General features: G+C 46.2%; 1 protein-coding gene across 3 annotated transcripts in view; it reads left to right on the top strand.

The window, feature by feature from the left end:
* The window catches only part of Atp8a2 (ATPase phospholipid transporting 8A2), a 568,530-nt gene that overhangs the window by 159,797 nt on the left and 388,295 nt on the right, over window positions 1–20,438 (top strand). For all 3 annotated transcript variants that reach the window (XM_057785806.1, XM_057785804.1, XM_057785805.1), the window contains exons 16-23: window positions 691–766; window positions 3,097–3,202; window positions 3,864–3,946; window positions 6,082–6,131; window positions 9,240–9,309; window positions 11,597–11,681; window positions 12,936–13,075; window positions 16,265–16,403. In XM_057785806.1, the coding sequence (XP_057641789.1) occupies window positions 691–766; window positions 3,097–3,202; window positions 3,864–3,946; window positions 6,082–6,131; window positions 9,240–9,309; window positions 11,597–11,681; window positions 12,936–13,075; window positions 16,265–16,403 (749 nt within the window). The remainder of the gene's footprint in view (window positions 1–690; window positions 767–3,096; window positions 3,203–3,863; window positions 3,947–6,081; window positions 6,132–9,239; window positions 9,310–11,596; window positions 11,682–12,935; window positions 13,076–16,264; window positions 16,404–20,438) is intronic.

Raw genomic sequence — 20,438 nt, forward strand, 5'->3', positions numbered from 1 at the left:
TCACAGGTACCTCGTGCCCCTCCCAGGTACCTGATACCCATCACAGGACCCTGGTGCCCTCACATCCCTCAGCTACCTGCCATGTATCACAGGTGTTTTGCACTCTTCACGTAGCGCCCTTCTCCGGCTTTCTCTGGTGTCCTCTGGTGGTCACATGTTCCCTCCCCATGAGCTAATAGTTGTTTCCTCTGCTGCCCTTTGGCCTTTCACTGTGTGGTTTTGGAGAGTGGCTTGCAGGAGCTGGTGGAGATGAAGGTGTGTGCGTGATACTCTCGCTTGCTCCAGCCTGACGGTCCACAGCCGTCATATCCAGTGTCCTCTCTTCTCCTTGCTCGCTGCCTTCTCTTCTCCATGTGCACTCTGGCTATGAATGATGAAGCATGGCACCGTCTTCCTCTGTTTCCCCACCGCCCCCAGATGAAGGCTACAGTGTTGGCACATAGCTTAGGATCCTTTCCCTTGTAAAGCTGTTGGTTTCTATAAAAACTTGTAACACAGTTTCTTTATAGTAAAGTTTAGGGACGTGAGATGTTTTAAAGCTTGATATAATATTCACTATTCCAGACCCTTGAATGGTGAGTGTAAGACTATGAACTTTTTTTTTATGGTTCTTTCTGAGGGTGGATTCTCTCTGTGTGTGAGCTTTCATGACTTTGAAATTGAATGAATGGATTTTGTTCTTTCTTCCAGCCGGATGGGTCCATGCCCCAGTGACTCATGCGACTTTAATGATCCCAGGCTGTTAAAGAACATCGAGGACCAACACGTGAGTGTGCCACTTCCCTCTAGGACAAAGAGTGGCTTGCGGTTCACTGTTTTATGTGACATATGCTGGCCTGATCTTCTACAAGTCTTAGCAGATAATCACAGCTGCAGTGAGTTCATGAGTGAAATATCACTGTCCTGTCCAGAAGACAGCATCTCCCACCCTGAATGATGATCCATTTGAGTCAGGACGTCCACTACCATTACTTCCCAGCATTTTGTTCAGTTGCAACTATAAACAGAGGCAGAGCTTTCATTTCCTGACTACAAGGTCCCCAATAATCACACAGAAACTTACATTAATAAAAACTGTTTGACCTATAGTTGAGGCTTATTACTAACTAGTTCTTACATTTAAATTATTTAAATTAACCCATTTCTATTAATCTATGCAATGCCTCGTGGCCATGGCTTTTGTCTGTTCTCCAGTACACATTGCTGCTCCAGCAGCTTGCTGGTGTCTGTCTCAGACTCTGCCCTTCGGTCTCCCTGTATTTTCCGTTTGGCTTTCCCTCCTGGCCTTATCCTGCCTTGTTACAGACCAAATCAGCTTCTTTATTAACCAGTGGGAGTAAAACATTATCAAAATCTTTAAAGGACCAGCCTTTAACGCTTTCTCTCAGGATTCAAAAAAAGATGCAACAATAAGCAGAAGGAAGAAATCTGCTCATGGCACATTCTTTCTATCCATGTCTCTTTATTGTTCTCTCTTTCCTGTTCTCTATTCCAGTTCTTCTGTCCTGTCTATCATTTCTTAGCTCTAATTCTCTGTCTCAATTCTAATTTCAACTCCAATTCTCTGCTACTCCCCCCCCCATTTTCCTATCTCTGCTAATTTCTGGGATGCTTCTGCTCCAACTTCTGCTCCAGCTCTTCTTAACTCTCTTTGCTATAACCCAGTTATAAAGACCCACAAAATCCTGCAGGCATACAGAATAACCAGGCAACCCACGTACACAGACAAGGGAAGTTTATGGCCTTTGGTCCATTAGCACTTTTGCCAAAGGCTGCAAGGTCTAAGGACCCTTTAGATATGAACTTTACACAATTTACTCTAAGTGGTTGAAACAAAGAGGAGACCTGAGCCTCTAAAAGCAGATCCTCGGCTTCATGCCTATCAGATGTGCAGTTGGAGGTTTGTCTTCCTCCACACTGTGGGTAGATGGTTAATTATTTTTCCTGCTGTCCCTGAGAGTAAGACACAAACAGTAAATCTCCTGAACTAAACTCATCAATAAACTGAGGTGAAGGTGATCATGAGTTAGGAATCTTGTAATGCAAGATTAGTTAGTTTTAGGTCCTCGTTTTTCTTATCTATAAGTGAGGTAAAACCAGGGCATGCTTGTTTTTTCTATCTGTCTGAGCAGCTATGAATCAACAGCTTTAGGCATGTAGTAATTCTATGTTCGTGGATATCTGGGAATGTATTAAATGGAATACCTTTGCCTGGACCCTAAACATTGACCAAATTCCTGCCAATTAAAATAATTAGGGCCAGGAGGTATTGGTGGCTTTTAGTGCTTGTGTTTAGTCCCCCTTCACCCCCAACCTTGGTGAACATAGTGCTTGATCACACTGGTTATCTGAGTATGTTTGAACAAATAAAATAATAACATGTAAGCCCCAGGTTCTAGTTTATAAGACTTAGAAGTCTTTAGGAAATGTGAAAGTGTATTGTAGCCCGAGATTTCAGTTAAAATCCTTAGGATTTGTTTTTCTTGGGGATGGTAGGGAAAGATTGATTACACAGGGACACCTTGGGTTTTAGCTATGGATACTAAAATCAGACATTCAGAATACTAGCCAGCTTAGTGGGGAGAAAGGACAATGTCTCCTGGTGGCACAGGGTGACTTTGCTCTGAGGCCCAACACAATAGGCTTGCAGGATGTGTCTCAAATGATTGTCCAGGAGAGCATGCTCAGGGCAGGTAGAGGGTTGTGGGCCTGAGGGGCACTGAGAAAGGATGTGGCTTGGTTGAAGTTCAGAGTGGCAGGGGGTGGGCTCCGTGGAGCACAAATGTCTGGTCCTAGAGTTGTCTAGCTAAGCATCTAAGATCTATGCAAAAAACCAATGGCAAACTCTTACTGGGTTTCTTTTTTCTTTTTCTTGTCTTGAGACCAGTCTCATTCTATTTCCCTGGCTAGCCTGGAGCTCACCATGTAGACCGGGCTAGCCTTGGACTCATAGAGATCCTCTTGCCTCTGGGTCTCAAGTGCTGGGCTCAGAGGTGTGCGCAGGCGACCTCTCACTGGCTTTTAAAGCCGGGAATGGCTTGGATCCACTGTGTGCTACAAGTCTGGTGACTGGTTAACTGGTTCTTCTGCTTTCAGCCCACAGCCCCTTGTATCCAAGAGTTCCTTACCCTGCTGGCCGTCTGTCACACCGTAGTCCCTGAGAAGGATGGAGATGAAATCATCTACCAGGCTTCCTCCCCAGGTGAGGCTGGTGCCGGAAGTGCCTTGTTGGTTTTTTTTTTTTTGGGGGGGGGGGTTTCTATTATTTTTGGGAGATGCTCTGATCCATAAGACCTGCTGTTTCCCTTTGGTCTGACGGCACCTCCAGTTCATGATTAGAGGTGTTAAAACCAAGGAGAGCTGGTACCGGGGTGTCCTGACTCTCAGGGTGCTCTGGTGGCAAGGAAGAGTCTGGGCTATCTTGTACATCCTGGTATATAATCTTGCGCTAGGCAACGGTCTCAAGAGAGAACCAGGCTGGCTCCATGACTGCCTCATCTACCACACCCCATGGAGCATCAGAACCCTTGCCCTTGGCCCATTTCCTGGTAGTCTGACCCACACAGTACTGCATTTAAGCACGGCCTTGCTGAGAGATGGGCAGAGGGAGTTTCCTTTGAACTGATCTAGCAGAGCCCAGCAGGAGTGTAAAATCCTGCGGTCCTGGAGACTTTGTTGTTGGTATGCAATCTGTCCAACAGACATCTCAAGCTCCAGTGTGTGTCAGTGTGTCTGTCTCAAGTCCTTGCTTGTGTGCAGATAACGCCCGACCCCATCGATTGTGATGGGTTTTGATTTGACCTTTAGCAGAATTCTGTCACGACATGGGATGAGCCTGTGTGTTGTTGGCTTATTGTTGACAGATGAAGCTGCTTTGGTCAAAGGAGCTAAGAAGCTTGGCTTCGTGTTTACGGGCAGGACGCCGTACTCCGTCATCATCGAAGCGGTAAGGGAACCGGTACTTTGGAAGGAGTGCATATGAAATAGTGTGTTGATCATACATGAGACGGCGGACTTCGTATTTGTCTTTCAGTGAAAGATTAGATTAGAAATACTTTGTGGGGATGCCATGGTCACATGGGAGGCAGCAGCATAACTCTGGGGCTTGGGGCTGCTCCTTGGAATCTTTTCCTCTCTCCCAGGAAATTATTTGTAGTAAGGAAATTTGTCAGCCTCCTCTTCACATTCCCAAAGCTGAGAAAGTACCTTCCGCCCCTGTTTTTAAGGCTGGCTCTGCGTCTCTGTAGCCCCCTCAGTCTCACGGTTGACCAGTAGGGCCTCAGACTGCTGGGCATCCATCTGGCTATGAGAGAAAGAAGTTAAAGCTTAGGATTTCTCTTACCTGGATGAGTGTTTTCTCCTCCTGCATCTATTACAGTTCTTAGCTTCCTGAAGAAAAGAATTCCGCTGAAAAGCACAGTCATTTTAAGCAGGTTGTTTAACAAAGACAGCAGAGTGAGCATCCTCAAAAGAGACTGGAGTAGATGTCCCAATGGGCCATAGCTCACCAGCAGGGGCTACTTTGTGAATCTTACCAAAGTTTTAAGGCCACTTTTTTTTAGAGGTAATATCCCTGGTTAATTGGGTCTCATAAACAGCCATTAAAATGCCTATTCAGTCACTAATTCTGGGGATCACTGAAGCACAGAGTCTCCCTGCGTCACCTCGTATTTACGTATCCTTGCCCATAATCTCAGCAGCACATGCACTGTGCAGGGGCTGATCATAGAACCAAGGCGCAGAGAGGAGGTGGCTCCAGGCAGTGAGCAGGAATGGGGCTCTGGGTGCCTCTCTAAACAACATCCTGATATCTTGGGTGGGTTGAGGGGTAAGCTGGTGGGTATAGAGAGGTAAGAGGATCCACAAGGCTGGGTGAACTGGGCTGGCGGTTATATTTCAGGACGCAGCCAGAGGAGAGTGTTGTAGTGGGCAGGTAAGGCAGTCAGGAGCACTGTTCCCATTCACAGAAAGTCTGTCAGAATTGTGTGTGTGGATGCCCAAGCCCACATTGTTTCCACTGTGGTGTGTCAAAAATAGCAAATTAAAGTTTTTGAAAATGGCTCACACATATATTGATGCTCCCTCTGCAACGAACACAGGGGAAAAGGGTGTTTGATTAATTGTCCTAAAAAACAGGTTCAGACCCAGAGTCCCTTATGTAGAAATTCAGAATCTCCAAATCCTTATATGTCAAGGTTTTCCATTAAGTTTGAGGACAGTACTTTGGAAGAGCTGTCCTGAACCTGCTGGTTGCTTTTTCTGATGCTAACTCAGTGTGATGGTGTCGTGGTGAGTGTGGAAGTGCTCAGACCTGCTGGAGACCACCTTAGGTCACGTGTGAATTCCTGCATCATTCATAAGCAGAGCTGACCCCAAGGTCTCGGATGGTGCTGCGCGGCTTGTATCCTTCATTTTCAAAGCTTTGTAGTGATCTCACAGAGTTTAGGAGCCTGTCTCGGAAAGAGAATGAGAGCTTCTGCCAGAAGAGGGCGCGCTGACCCCGCCAGACTGTGAGAACACAGTCCAGGCTATGAATGCTGGTGTAGAGGGCTAGCTAGTGGAGGGTAGGGGCAGCGTGTGTGTGTGTGTGTGTGTGTGTGTGTGTGTGTGTATGTGTGTGTGTGCGCGCCAAGGAACCCCCCCCCCCCCCCCCGCGCACTATGCGCTATAATCCAGTTCACGAACTTTGGGCAAGGGGCTGGAGGTTGAGAAAACACAACACAGACACACAGACAGACACACGGACCTCCAATCACTGGTACAAAGGCCCTTCTTTAATAACACCATGGAGGCTTTAAATACCCAGCAGTCAATGGCCAACAGGTGAAAAATCCCATCCTCTGATCCTCTAGGCAAGGCACAGCTTTTAGTAACTTCAATTAGAAGGCTTTAGCAGGGAAGAGCAGCTGAAGGCCAAACTCCAATTGGTCCCAACGTGTGTGTGTGCATTTGTGTGTATTTGTGTGTGTGCACGTGTGAGTGAGTGTGTGTGTGTGTGTGGTGGTATTTAGGAGGGGGGATTGATTTAGTATTTTTCCACTTCAGGTAAGAGCCCCCCCCCCCTTTTGTTTTGTTTTATAGATGGGGCAAGAACAGACGTTTGGAATCCTCAATGTTCTGGAATTTTCTAGGTATGTTTCTCTTTCATACACTAGACATGAAACATTTCATATATTTTTAATTGCTTCACTTAAAGATTTTTCTGATTGTGTAGCATGATTTGTATTTAAGCATTAATCACGATAAAAGCCAGCCCCCTCACAAACCCCCATCTTAGAATTTAAGGGTTTCACTGAGAAGAGCAAAATTCACCACTTCCCTCTGTTTTTTCTGAGAGCGATCCTTTTGCTGTTTCGAGCTAGGTGCTCTTGCATTAACAGCTGCAGATACAGAGCGTGGCTGGGAGAATGTGGCCAGGGCGTTCGCTGTCCTCATTGTCTCGGCCCAGGTTCTGTGAGGTCACCCTCCATTGCCATCTGAGCAAGAAGCTAACATGTGACCACAGAGGAGAGAGAGTCCATTCACCCTCACAGGAGGCTAGGCCTTCACAAGGCTCTTCCCTTAGGGCTCCCCTGAAGCCTTCACACCCAGCACAGCTTCTTTAAGATCTAGGAATATCTGTCAGACTCTATGGCTCCCCTGGAGCATCCATAGTTTAATCTGAGGAGCCGTGTCTGAATGTCTCCCTCTTGCACAGTGGTCGCTCAGGAGTAGAACAGAGGGATGGCATTGTGGTTACGCCGCGTGAGCAGAGCTGCCTTCCAATACTAGAGTGACTTTTTTTTTTTTTTTTTTGTCTTGAGACCACCTTTTCCTGATATCAAAAAATTGATGGAGCTGGGCATGGTTGCTCAGGCAGTGTAATTCCAGCCTGTGAAAAACTGAGGCAAGGCCTCAAGTTTGAGACCAACGTAAGCTACATAGTGAGTTCCAGGCTAGTCCGAAAAAAAGAAAATGAAAATACTTAGTTTCCTAGAACCTTTGTTAAATGGTTCATCATGGCTTGAAAGGTGCAATGTTTTCCTGTCCTCTCAAAGGAAATGTTTTCCTGCCTAACTTGGAACTCGGAGCCGTGAGCTTGGCTCTGTTGGGGAGAAGCCCTTGGGGTCAGATGAGCCACAGAGAAGATGATGGCAGCAGTTCTTATAGGTGTGGTGATGGTGTGCCTGCCTGGAGCTTCCCGCCATGCTAGATGCCTCCTGGGACTTTCTGTATGCTCCTCCTCACCCCTCTTCCTTCTCTTCTTCCTCCTCCTTTTCCTCCTCTTCTTCCTCTTCTTCCTTCTCTCCCTCCTCCTCTCCCTCCTCCTCCCCCTTCTCCCTCTTCCTCCTCCTCTCCCCCTCTTCCTTCTCCTCTTCCTCTCCTCCTCCTCCCCCCTCTTCCCCCTCTCCCTCTTCCTCCTCCTCTCCCTCTTCCTCCTCTTCCCCCTCCTCCTCCCCCCTCTTCACCCTCTCCCTCCTCCTTCTCCGCCTCTCCCTCCTCCTCTTTCTCTTCCTCCTCCTCCTCTTTCTCCTCCTCCTCCTCCCCTCTTCCTCCTCCTCTCCCTCCTCCTCCTCCTCTCCCTCCTCCTCCTCCTCTTTCTCCTCTTCCTCCTCTTCCCCCTCTTCCTTCTCCTCTCCCTCCTCCTCTCCTTCCTCCTCCTCTCCCTCCTCCTCCTTTTCCTCTTTCCCCTCTTCCCTCTTCCCCCTCCTCCTCCTCCTCCTCTTCTTCCTCCTCCTCTCCCTCCTCCTCCTTTTCCTTTTTCCCCTCTTCCTCCTCTTCCCCCTCCTCCTTCTCCTCCTCTTCTTCCTCCTCCTCTTCCCCCTCTTTCTTCTCCTTCTCTCCCTCCCCCTGGCTTGTAATGCATGTGTCTTACACGTATGTGTGTGCTCTCCTGTGTCTGTGCTTATGGAAGTCAGAAGTAGAAATCCTGTGTCTTCTTTCTCATCCTCTACCTGGTGTTTGAGGCAGACAGCCATCACAGTCTCTCACTGAACCTAGAGCTCACTGTTTAGATGGGCTGGCTGGTCGCGAAAAGCCAGGATCTGCCTGTCCAGTCTCCTGGCCCTGAGTTCTAGAGACACACCACCATGGTTTGCTTCCGTGTGGATGCTGGTGACCCATGCTTGGGTCCTTATCCTCATACTGTGAGCCCTTCGCCCTCTGAGCCATCTTTCTAGCCCCTAGCATGTCTCCTGTTGGCAACGGCTGCCCTGTGCTGCATTAACTGCAGCCAGCTGTTGACAGCCAGCCCGGAAGGAAGAGGAAAGGGAATGAGATAATAGCAGGTGGCTGTGGATGGAAACACAGGGGTCTAGTGTCTAAAGTGAAGGAGCAGAAGTGTCAATCATGGTTGCAGGTTCTGATACATTGTAATGGACGTATCATTTCCCTAACGCCACTTCCTTCTGTAAGATTGCTTTGGGGCAGTCGCTGATCATCTGCTTTGTACATTAAGAAAATGAAGCAGCCTAGGAGCTGAGAGAGAAGGAAGACGCATCCCAGAGAGTGCCGTGGCTCAGAGTGTGGGAATCACCACAAGGAAAGACCCGGGGTGGAGGATGTGTTCTAGTAGGGGAAGTGTTGGCAAAGCACAGCCCAGAAAGTGTAGGGAAAGAGAATGGCAGTCTTGCCTCGGCCTGTGGCGGTACATGAGAGGGCCGGTGGGAAGTAAGCCAACACTACAGAGGTAAGGAAAGACGATTTAGGGGGCCTCCGGCAGCAGAAGTCCCTGAAGCTCAGCAAGCGGGCTTGACCCTGAGGATAAAGGGTGTGTAAGGAAGGGTCTTTGCTACAGCAAGAGGAGAGAAAGTAGTTGGTGCTGGGCCAGCCACGTCTATGAATTCGTAACTTCTTTATCCAACGAGGGGCTTCTGAAGTGTGTTGACTCTCCCACCTGGCTGTTCGGGGGCGGGGGGGGGGGTGACTCTGGAGCTGTGAAATAGAGTGGTCCCGGAAGGGCTTGACAGTGCTTCCGCGTGCCCGGCTCATGCGCAAATGTTCTGTTTCTGGCTCTTTGGTGAACAGCCGTGCCGTGAGTCCTTATGGCACGGCAAGGCATGTGAGCTTCTGTCCGTTTGGGATAAATGAGTAAACTATACAGTTGAAGTTTTACTTTGAGGACAAAGCTGAGGAGAGATGGAGCTCGCTGCTTCTAGACTTGGCACCTTTTGTTTTGTGCTCAGTTATTGGAACTGGGTCCTGTAAAGCAGACGGGTGATGGCTTTTTCCTCCCCTCCCCTACTCCTTTACTATTCCAGTGACCGGAAAAGGATGTCTGTCATTGTTCGAACTCCATCGGGACAACTTCGACTCTACTGCAAGGGAGCTGTAAGTACCAGTGCTACGAAGGGCTCGGCCAACTCCTTGGAGGCTGCTTTGTCAAAGTATTGCTTCCCAAACTGCTGTGCACATATCCTCCACTCTCTGCCCAAAGCTGAAACACAGTTCCAATAGGACACCAAGAGCGTGGGTTCGAGGCGCCATTAGATAAGAGTGGGCAGCGAAAAGTCTGCTTTTATCCCGTAGTGAGCTTTGGACACTCGGTGTGCCACCCAGAATCCTCTCTTGGCGTCTGTAAAGATGACGGCATTGTGCTGGCCTGTGGTAAACTTTCTGTTCTCTGATATTGTTGGTTCCCCAGCAACTGTCTTTCCAGGATCATTTTCTTCCTTGTGGCAGAGAGAGAGCTGCGCCATGGGGGACAAGAGCGTGTTTGTGTGTGGATCTATTTTTACAGTTCCTTTTGTACTTCTTTCCTACGTCTGACTTTTTCTCCAGTATCCCTAACGAATAATAACCAAACGCCAAAGATGTTATTGATAAGGAAAGCTATTACCGCTTATAAATTATATTTGTAAAATTGTACCCTGTTATATGGTGGTTCTGTGGGGTGAAGGGACAAATTATCAAACTTAATTTGAGACAATGCCGCGAAATACCTGGGCCAGTGATGAACAGCCAAGGTTACTCATCTTCATCAGTCATGGATAGGAACTCAATGTGTGTAACAGCTCTGGCTGTCCTAGAGCTTGCTTTGTAGCCCAGGCTGGCTTCCAACTGACAGAGATCCGCCTGCCTCTGCCTCCCAAGTGCTGGGATTAAAGGCGCGTGCCACCACCGCCTTGGTAAAGGAATTCTACCTTTATGGTAATGACAGCTTTAGTTAAGGCCACTGAGGTCACAGTATCACATGACCTTGTTTTGGGGCTGGCTTTGTGTGCTGCTTGTAGCTGCAGCAGCTAGAAAAGAACTGCGGTGAAAGCAGGCAGCGTAGATGTGAAATTGCTGCTCGTGCCTGTCAGACTCTTGTGGGGTTAGTTTTGTCCAAACCTTCCCCTCCCCTCTGAAAAGCTAGTTTAGTTTAAAAAATTTATTAGTGTCTTGAGATGCTAATTTATATAGTGGGTTATCAGGAACATACAGGCACCCATTCCTGCCTGTCAGTCATGAGGTGCAGGCTGTGCCAACTAGATATCTCTCATCAAACGTGCGTCAAAAACTCCAGGCACATGGTCACTTTGATTGTGGGAACTTCCATTATTGGCAAGTAAGGTTGTATTAGAATAAATTAGGGTATTACTTTATTATTTTCACTTTTGCATAAAGATGTTATGGGGTGAACACCCTAATAAAAACATCTCAAATTAGCTGGGCATGGTGGCTCACACCTTTTGTCCCAGCACTTGAGAGGCAGAGGCAAACGGACCTGTGTGGTCTCCAGTGAGAACCTGCCTCAGAAAAGCAGAAGACAGACAAATAGAAAACAATCTACCAGCAAAAATTTCCCACATCTGTACTGATGGGATGCCTCAGCAGGTGAGGGGGCTTGCTGCCAAGCCCGACCACGGGAGTTGATCCTTAGACCCGTGTGCTGGAAGGAGAGAACTGATTCCTGCAGGCTGTCCTCCGACCTCCCTACCTCCCTACCTCCCATTCCGCCATTCTCTCCTTGTGGTCCATCACATCACATACAGACACACAGGCACAGGCACACACAGGCACACACAGGCGCGTACACACACACACACACACACAGGCACACACACTACAAAAACGTAATAAATTTTAAAAAGCTCCAATCCAAAACTTTGTAAGCACTGACATGGTGTAGAAAATTCCACATCCGACTTCATGGTATGAGTTCCAGTTTAAATGTAGCCAGGAGAAGGGTATAACATTATCTTCAGGCTGTGTAAATAGGGTGGACACGAAACATGAATGTTTAGATGAGCTCCCATCCCTGAGATATCACATCATATGTGTACACATGTACTCCGAAATCTGCAAATACCCCAAATCTGAAACACTTCCATTCGCGGTTTGAGTTTTGCATGTGTGTGCAAATGTGGGCACTGAGGTAGCCTTGATCGTGTCTCTGCTCGCAGAATCTCCCCATTGTTTCTTTTTGACTTTTTACATGCACACAACTTTTGATATTGTTGGGTGTATTTTGCAAAGCTCACGTTTGGCCCAACTGAGAGCTCCACTCTTTGCCCCATCAAGTATTTTCAGGTACATTAGGTAAACACTTACGAAGAAAGCCGTGTTGTGCGTGCCCGCTGGCAGATGTCCTCTGGGTTCTGCCCGTCTCAGTGAGTGTTTCCCTCTTTCGCAGGATAATGTAATCTTTGAAAGACTTTCAAAAGACTCGAAGTACATGGAGGAGACATTGTGCCATCTGGAATATTTTGCCACAGAAGGTAAGTAAAAAATTTTGACACTGAAGCTGAGATTTCATGTGTCCGTGGTGCTACATGGGCAGGCAGGCATGCGTGCCTTTGGACAGATGTGTGCTTCTCATGTAGTACCAACTTGCTTCTCAGGATTGAGTTTTCAGCTGCCTTTGTCCCCTCCCATCTCCTGTGACAGTGAGGAAGCAGGTGGCAGAGTCCAAAATGAATGACCTGTGTTTGACTCTGCTCTTCCCAGGAGGCATGGAAACAGGAGGCAGCTAACTAACCCACAGCAAACAGAATCACAACTGTCCCTTTGCTCGGATACTCTAGGGGTCCTTTCCCTGACCTTGTGCTATCACTGGCTTGTCTAGGGCGTAAGCAGGTAATAATTCTCATTGCTCACTGTAAGCAGGAACTCTCTGGAAACCTTGGGATAATGGTGATGTCAGGTTTTCCTTCTGGAGAATGTGATGATAGAGGCTTAAGCAATGAGTGTTCCACTCTGAGTGTAGTGAGCTCCCATGTCTAGACACATGCACACACGCGAGGGCATGACTGCTTGAGGGCCCAGCTTCTCCGTATCATAGCACAATAGGCTTCTTATGGATGCCTTAAGATGTACTTCCTGACTCCTCTGCTTCCAGCTGCCAGTGACACACGCATGTGAGCTGCACAGATTCTATACCTGTCCACAGTGGGAAATTCACTCACGGGATCTCATACACGCCTAAATTTATAGGAAGGACAGCTTATGTTAGTTTATATGAAAACACAGGGGGGATATGAATTACTTTTCTTAATGCTACAACAAGATACTTGGCAAAAGCCACTTAAGAAAGAAGGGGTTTATTTTGGCTCAGAGTTCGAGGGTGCAGTTCATCATGGAGGGGAAGGGATGGCGACTGGAGTTGAGGCAGCCTTTCGCGTTGCATCTTAGGAAGCAGAGGGAGATGAAGCTGGTGCTCACCTCTATCTCTGTGCTGTATTCAGTGTGGGACACAGGGTATAGCCCATGGAGTGGGACATTCCTCCCTGCACCTAGAAAGTCTCCACAGACACGCTCAGAACTGTGTTTCCTAGACGACTCTACATCCTATCAAGTTAGCAATCAATATTAACCATCACAATAGTCAATTTTAAAATTCCCTTTGTAAACGTGTGAACGTTACATTAGAGGGGCCTGAGAAGCAGGTGACTTTAAAGTTTGGGCCACCCTGACATAAAGAGTGGCATGTGATGTGTCCTTCTCGCCACCGCTTACCTGCGGCTGCCTTGCAGGCCTGCGGACTCTGTGTGTGGCCTACGCGGATCTTTCTGAGAATGAGTACGAGGAGTGGCTGAAAGTCTATCAGGAGGCCAGCATCATACTGAAGGACAGAGCACAGAGGCTAGAAGAGTGTTATGAGATCATCGAGAAGGTAATTACGCTAGTCAAAGCGTCTGCCCAGTGAAGGATGGCACACTTCTGAGCAGTCTTTGGATAAGACTCCGTTTGTTGTCTTGGGATGTTGTTGCTTTCTCTAACTGTCCCCATGGACCTCAAGTTTTCATTATTTTTTTGCTTTGGGATGTTCTCAGGTTAGGTTGTCTGAAACGTCTCGTCACCCTCAATCAGGTACTGATGAAACCTTAACTATCTGGTCAAAACTAGTACTGATGGGCTGAAACGTTGGCTCGTCTATAAAGGGCTTGTTCTGCAAGTGCAAGGACCTGAGTTTGACCCCCAGAACCTTTATTTAAAAAAACCAAACAAAAGAGCAGAGAATGATGGCACCACTGGGGACCCCAGTACTGGGGAGGTAGAGACAAAAGAGTCTCTGAGACTTGATGATCAGCTGGATTAACTTATGTGACAAGTTCCAAGCCATTGAGAGACCCAGCCTCAAAACAAAGGGTAGTGGGAGAATGATAGACAAGGAAAAACGCCCAAGACACAGACGTCAGTTTATAAACATGTGACCAAGCACACATGCAAAGCATGTACATACACATACAAGCACACACACACACAAACTCATTTGCATCAGTATATAAGCACACAAACAAAAACACACATGCAAACCAGCTTTGATGGCTCTGGCTTTGCCTGAGTTTGGCCCTAAGATTGGCTCACCTGCTGAGCCCCATGCATGGAGCACTGTGCACACTGGGTAGACCCTGTATCCATGGATAATTTCCACACTCACTCAAATGATGCCCATGCTTTGCCTTTACTGTCCCTTGCTGCCTGCTTTGCTTTCTGTCCTGGTATTTTCTTTTCTGTGTGTTCCAGTATGTTAGGTAATTTCATACTTCTTTATATACTTTATAATTTCAATACCCTAAAGTCTGGAAGTTAGATTTCAACCTTTTTGGGTGATATCAGCAGCCTCTGGACTATCCATCTTCTAGATTCTGTACCTTGGAGGCCATCGCCTGCTGTCCTTTTCTAGCTTTATAATTTCACTTTTCCATATCCAGTTTCTGCTTGAGCTTGATATTCAGCTGCTTATATCAAGTTATTTAATAGAATTGGGGTAGGAAATAGAACCAAATCTAAGCATCTACCACTCTGCCTTATTGATGGAAATAAGTTACGCTTATCAGTTTACTTAAAGGAGACAAGATCCTGAGTGAGGCAGAATTACTGGTGGGAAAAGGTGCCTAGGATGTCCCACCACATCTGTCCTATTGTCAGATGGTGACGTGACATATACAGAGAACTGTATGCTTCTGTCACCTTTACCTTTTATGGGTGTGTTTCTGTTCCTGGTTGGCTAGAGGACCAGTTCCTCTGATTGTCTAGGACTTGTTTCTTTGATTACTGGGATGCTCTTAGGTTAGGTTACAGTTTCCTTGCATTTCAAGTGATGTTCCTCTTCATTTCCTATGTGTACAGTCCATTTAGGACCACATTTTATTACCCAAATACAGAGAAAAGTACAATGAACAGCACTGGAAATATTGAATATTATGTTTATGGTCAGAAAAGTGACGAAATGGGTGTTATGCCCATGTAGTAGGCGATCACACAGCAGTTGGGTCTTTCTTTGCTTGGATAACTAAACTGAGGTACTGTATGAATGACTAAGGGGATGAACAAGTACGAAGGCCCTCTACACAGTCTCTCAGGTACCTGCCAGACTGCCAGGCATAGTGTAGGCACCTAGGAAGTTTGACACATTGACACTTGCCCTCTGCATGAGTTGATTTTCCTCTGCTTCAAAGAGAATGATGGGGCAACAGTTTGGAGTTTCCTTGACCTTGAGTTTATTCCACTAACCATTGCATAGTTCTGGGGATGGAAGTTGGGGCTGCTTGCTGTACCCTTGTGCTATACTTCTAGCATCCCACTATTGAATTCTTCAATCACAGGCTTTTAATTGCTATCCTGCCAGATAACTGTCACAATGGGAATCAATTCTTTGATAGGTAAATCTATCTTGATAATGACCTCATTCATGTGTTTAATATCAGCCCCCCCCCACACACACACACTCTGTTTCCAGATGATGCCCAGTGTCTCAGTTTGCTTTCTGACACTGTGATAAATGCTATGAACAAGAGCAACTTGGAGAGAAAAGGGTTTATCTCAACTCACAGGCTAGAATCTATCATGAAGTGTTGTGTCCAAGCCAGCTTGGGTTCCCAAATCCTGACTAGGACAGCGAGGGGATGAAAAAATGGCAATCACACAGACATATGGACACAGAAAAGCTGGGATTGGGCGGTCTGAACTCTTGGTTGGGGAAGCCACAGCACCCTGGAAGTGCAATGTGCTTATTATAAACAGTTGAACAAGGGGATGGGGTTATTGCATATAGCTGAACAGGGAGGCGGGGTTATCACATACAGATAAGGAGACAGGCTTATTGCATACAATTGAACAAGGAGACAGGTTCAGCTAATCTCCAAAGGAACATTTCTGTAGGGGAGCAGTCTTCATGCCTTAAACATCCAGGGGAGGAGAAAGCTGTGATAGACATTTCTGCACACACTATCAACGCTTGCACTGGGCCCAGAGGGAAGTAAGTGTTGCCATCCGTCTAAGCCTCACCCAGGGAAGGCTTTGTCATGCTCGTGGCCTGAAGCATTGGTCCATGATGTGACCGTGCCCATGTCAAAGAGTACACATTTAGGATTTCTCTTCTTCCCCCACAATGGAGGGAAGTCAGGGTGGGAACTCAAGGGAGAAACTGAAGCAGAGGCCATGAAGGGGTGCTGCTTCCGTGCTTGCTCCTCCTGACTTGCTCAGCCTGCTCTCTTATAAACTTAGGGCCATCTGCCCAGGACTGGCACTGCCTACAGCCAGCTCCTACTTCAATCATCAATCAATGCAAAAAGTGCACCAGAGACCTGCCTACCCATCAATCTGATGGAGGCATTTTCTTAACTGAGACTTTACTTCCCAGGTGATTCTAGCCTGTGTCGAGTTGGTACAAACTAAACAGAACACCCAGGTACCACTGAATGATTGACAGGAGGGTTTTGAATAGCTCAACACAATCAACAGTTTGTGACTGCTTCACCGTTGAATGTCATTCATGGGCAACGATCCTGTCAGGGATGTCAGCGTCTCTGCTCTTAAAGATGAACTGTCCTTTAACTGATGCTATTTTCTGATCTAGAATTTACTGTTACTTGGAGCCACAGCCATCGAAGACCGTCTTCAAGCCGGGGTTCCCGAAACCATAGCTACTTTGTTGAAGGCAGAAATTAAAATATGGGTGTTAACGGGAGACAAGCAAGAAACTGCGATCAATATCGGTAATCAATTCTATAAAATTCTGGGTGCTGGTTTCTGTTGTAAAAATGTGTGTCCTTCTACTGTGTTGGCAGTTGACAAATCTCTGTTTTGTTTCAAAGATCCACCAGGACTCCAATGAAATGCTCATATGAGTCTGTTCTGCCTGTTACAAATGTATACACACATGCACGTGCGCACACACATGTGAACATGTACACACGCATGCAAACAAGTCATTGTGGCCTCTTAAAATAAATTAACCACTCTTAGGTAGGAAAGAGAATTCATGTAGATTATTTTCGATGGCTTTCTTTCCCGAGTTTTCTTTGACAGATGTTCTCACTAGGTTTACAGGTTCCTCACTACTTTCTATTGTTACAGCCAGTGTGAGTGACTTTACTCCAAGCGGGCCTCTCTAGGGACTTTTCACCTTTGTCTTCCCCACCCTTCTTCAGAACCTTGCTGCTGAGCATCCCAAGGATGAAGGAAAAGGGACTTCAAGTCAGAATGACATTGATAATGACACACATTCTGGAGAACTGCTGTGTGATCTGGCTGTACCATTTCTGAGTTTGTTTCTAGAGGAGAGTTAAGTCCGCATACCACAGAGACACACACGTCCACGTTTACGGATGCGCTATTGGTGGTAGCCCAGATGTGGCCCAGCCTCTAGGTGCCCCCCAACAGATGAATGGGTAAAACGCAGGTGTTGTATGCACAGTAAACCATAGCCTGTTAAGAAGGAAGTGATGTCATTTTCAGGAAAATGGATGGAACGGGAGAGTCTTAACATATTAAGCCAAATAACCCAGCCTCAGAAAGACAAATGCCACATGTTTCTCTAACAGGTACCGTCTCATAGCTATAAATCTAGATGAACACACACATATGATAGGCAGGTTAAAAGGGGAATGCAAGGGTGAGAAGGGAGTCTGAAGGGGGAAGCAGGGATGAGAAAGAGAGAGTTCAGTACTGCACATGAACAGTGTGAGAACCTAGATGTAAATCTAAGAATGTATACACACAATGCCATGAAAGCCAAAGGGGACTCTATTTGGAGAGTGGAAGGAGGACCACTGGAGGGGGACGGGAGGAGAAAGGTGATGAGGGACAAAAATGAGCAAAGAACAATAAGGTATATGAATGAAAATATCAAAAACCACTATTGGTTGCTTATTTAATGAGTTGTTAAGAAAATTAGATAAAAACCAAATCACTTTTAGGCTTAGGAAGGCGTTGAAGCTGCTACTTTTAAAATAAATCTAGCCTTGCTCATTTCAGTTAACGTTAAACCACCTGGCTCTCTGGCATTCTGGCTTCATGAGACTTGGCATTTTTGTAGTAAAGCAAATACATAGGTTTGTAAAACTCGTGGGCTGGAAACGTAACCGGGGATAGAGAATGCTTGCTTAGTGCACACAAATCCCCAGCATGCCAAGAATGAAAAAAAAAAAAATAAAAGGAAAAAAATCCAAGATCTATGTCACTTATTTATTCATGGACGTACTCTGTCCTGGTTCATCTTAGAAGAGAGCATGCTAGAAACTCTGAGGTAAGCGGCCTGGCCCTCATCAGGATAGGTCCCTCAGGCTTCTGTGCCTTATGCCAATGGCTGCCCTTTCTTCACACCCTTCTCTTTGGAATCAGCTGTCCCCAGACAACCTCAGCTGCAGACAGCACCTTCCCACGGGGGTGAATTTTATTTAAAAACTAGGCAGATCATTTTCAAAATTTTTAATCATGTTTAAAAATCTGAGGTAATTACTAAATATATACACTTTAGGCTCCCAAACATCTGACGCTAGATTCGCGAGAGAACAGGAAGTGCTTGTTGAGTCTCTAGGACACCCACAGTGGACACTGTACATCCATGCCGCTGTCACTCAAGTGTATGATATTGGACAGTAGTGTGGTGACATTTCTCTACTGACCCATTGCTATTACTAGAAAGTAAACCGTAAAGCGTATAGCCCTTTAATGTGCCAGTAACAGTCTCAAATGAAGGGAACGTATTTGGTTTTTCAGTACTGTTTTTTTCCTTGCATGTATTTATTCTTGTCCTTCATGCATTATTTCCCTCTGTAAGTTTGGTCTTAAATAGGGTTTTCCTTGCTGTAACCTATGAGCCCCGATCACAGAAAGCAGGACAAGTTGGCTGCTGCCCTGGGGTGGATGCCTTCTGCCTCTGATGCTGATAAGAAAAATGTGCTTAACCTACTAGGGTCATGCATAACCTTCCTCATCTCCCCATATCCGGACTGAAATGCATCATAGCATGGAAAATGGCAGATGTCAAGCAAGTAGGTGATAACTTTGAAGGAAAGGGTAGATCATGCTCCTAACGTGAGGAGGAGCCTGGATTCTACTGCAGAGCATCTGGACGGCCATGCACACACGTGCTGAACTTCGCCAGCTGACAGGCACTGGACTAGCGGACAGGAGGCAGAGTTCAGCATGTATGTGTCCTGCCTGCTCTACGGTATTCTTTCATCCCTAAGAGATCCAGTGGTATCACCCAAGCTGTTTAAGTTCCATCAAGGGAACGTCATTATTTTTCTGGTTAAAACTACCAGGTGTTTTTAAAACAAAAAGAGATGGAATCATTTAAAACTCCAAAGCCAGACGGACAAATAAACATGTTAGGATCCTTTTAAAAAGATTAAAGACAGGGAGGTAACTAACACAAAACAGTTTTGTACACAGATACAGACCCATCTTAACTGCAGCGGTGGGTAGCATTGAGTGGTTCTGGGCGTCACAAATGCTTTCTTCCCTCTGTATAGCTCCAGAAGGAAGGGCTATATCTTATTTTCGCATTCAAAAGGGGGACGTTTTGAATAACTGTTTTCCTGCTTGTTGGCCTACCTCTTGATCCCTAGGGACTTCCCGCAACTCTAGGCAGCTTGACTGCTACAGATTTACTGGCGCTCTTGTGGAAGGATTTACTGGAAGTATTTTATTTGACCAACAGCTGCTGAAGCAAACTGTAATTTTTAAACCCTGGGTTTCTGCTTCATTTTCGTAGTTTGCAATTTAAGCAAAATGCTATTTGACAACTGAGGGTCCACAAAGACATGGTGGAGAACCCCCTAAGTACTTCCTCTCCAGCATGGCGGGAGTGGGCAATGAGTAAGTGAGTGACACTTGAGTGAATTTAAAGAGAAAGCTGAAGGCTCCTGAGGAGAAGCAGATTAAGCTGTTTTGTTTCATTTGGAAAATGAAGTTGGGTTTCGCTCAGAAAATTATCCGAGACCACCTGCCCTCAACAGACCTGTGACGTTTAACTCTGCTAGCTGTGAGCACCGACCCAAGTTTGCTGATCTTGATGCTTAACGGTTTTGGATGAAATGAGATCTACTCTTTGAGAAGAGCCAGGTAAAGAAGTCAACCCACACTTGTAAATTGAGATCTAGCTCTTTAATCTCAGAATTCCGTAAGATGGCCAGCCGAGAGGGGCTGAGAGCGACACCTCTGGGGTGACTTCTCACCATGGTTAAAATTAACATCACGCAGGAAAGCGTTTATCTTCTCACAGCCTAAAGCTCTGCCAACGAGTGTTCGCCTTTGGAGCTAAAGTGGAGAGAGTAAGCTCACACTCCCAAACATGTCTAAATCTAGATTTCTATGAATTCATGTTTGAAAGATTGGAAAGAATTTATCTATCCTTCCTGATCGTACATTCTGGGATCGCAGCAACACCAGGCAGCCACCACTGTGATTCAGCATGGTGCCAGTCCACAAAAGTGGGTTGGTTGTGTTGGAGGTCCTCAGGTGTTTCCCAGAGAATCTGGCTAATGAATGCCTGCGTGTGGATGGATGAAAACCATTGGTAGGCATCACGACGTAAGATGCTCTCACAGGCTACTCCAATAAGAACCAGAAGGTCCAGGCAAATCAAAACTATCTGTGCATCTAAAGAACCTGATTAGTCTAAGTATAACAAACATGGATGATTATTGACTTATAATTCTTTTTCTTTTTGACTTATAATTCTTAATACCTATATAACTTAAAGACTAAGGCTTCATATTAAAATGTTAAACAATCTTTAAACA

The sequence above is a fragment of the Chionomys nivalis genome, chromosome 12, assembly GCF_950005125.1.
Source record: "Chionomys nivalis chromosome 12, mChiNiv1.1, whole genome shotgun sequence".
Lineage (NCBI taxonomy): Eukaryota > Metazoa > Chordata > Mammalia > Rodentia > Cricetidae > Chionomys > Chionomys nivalis.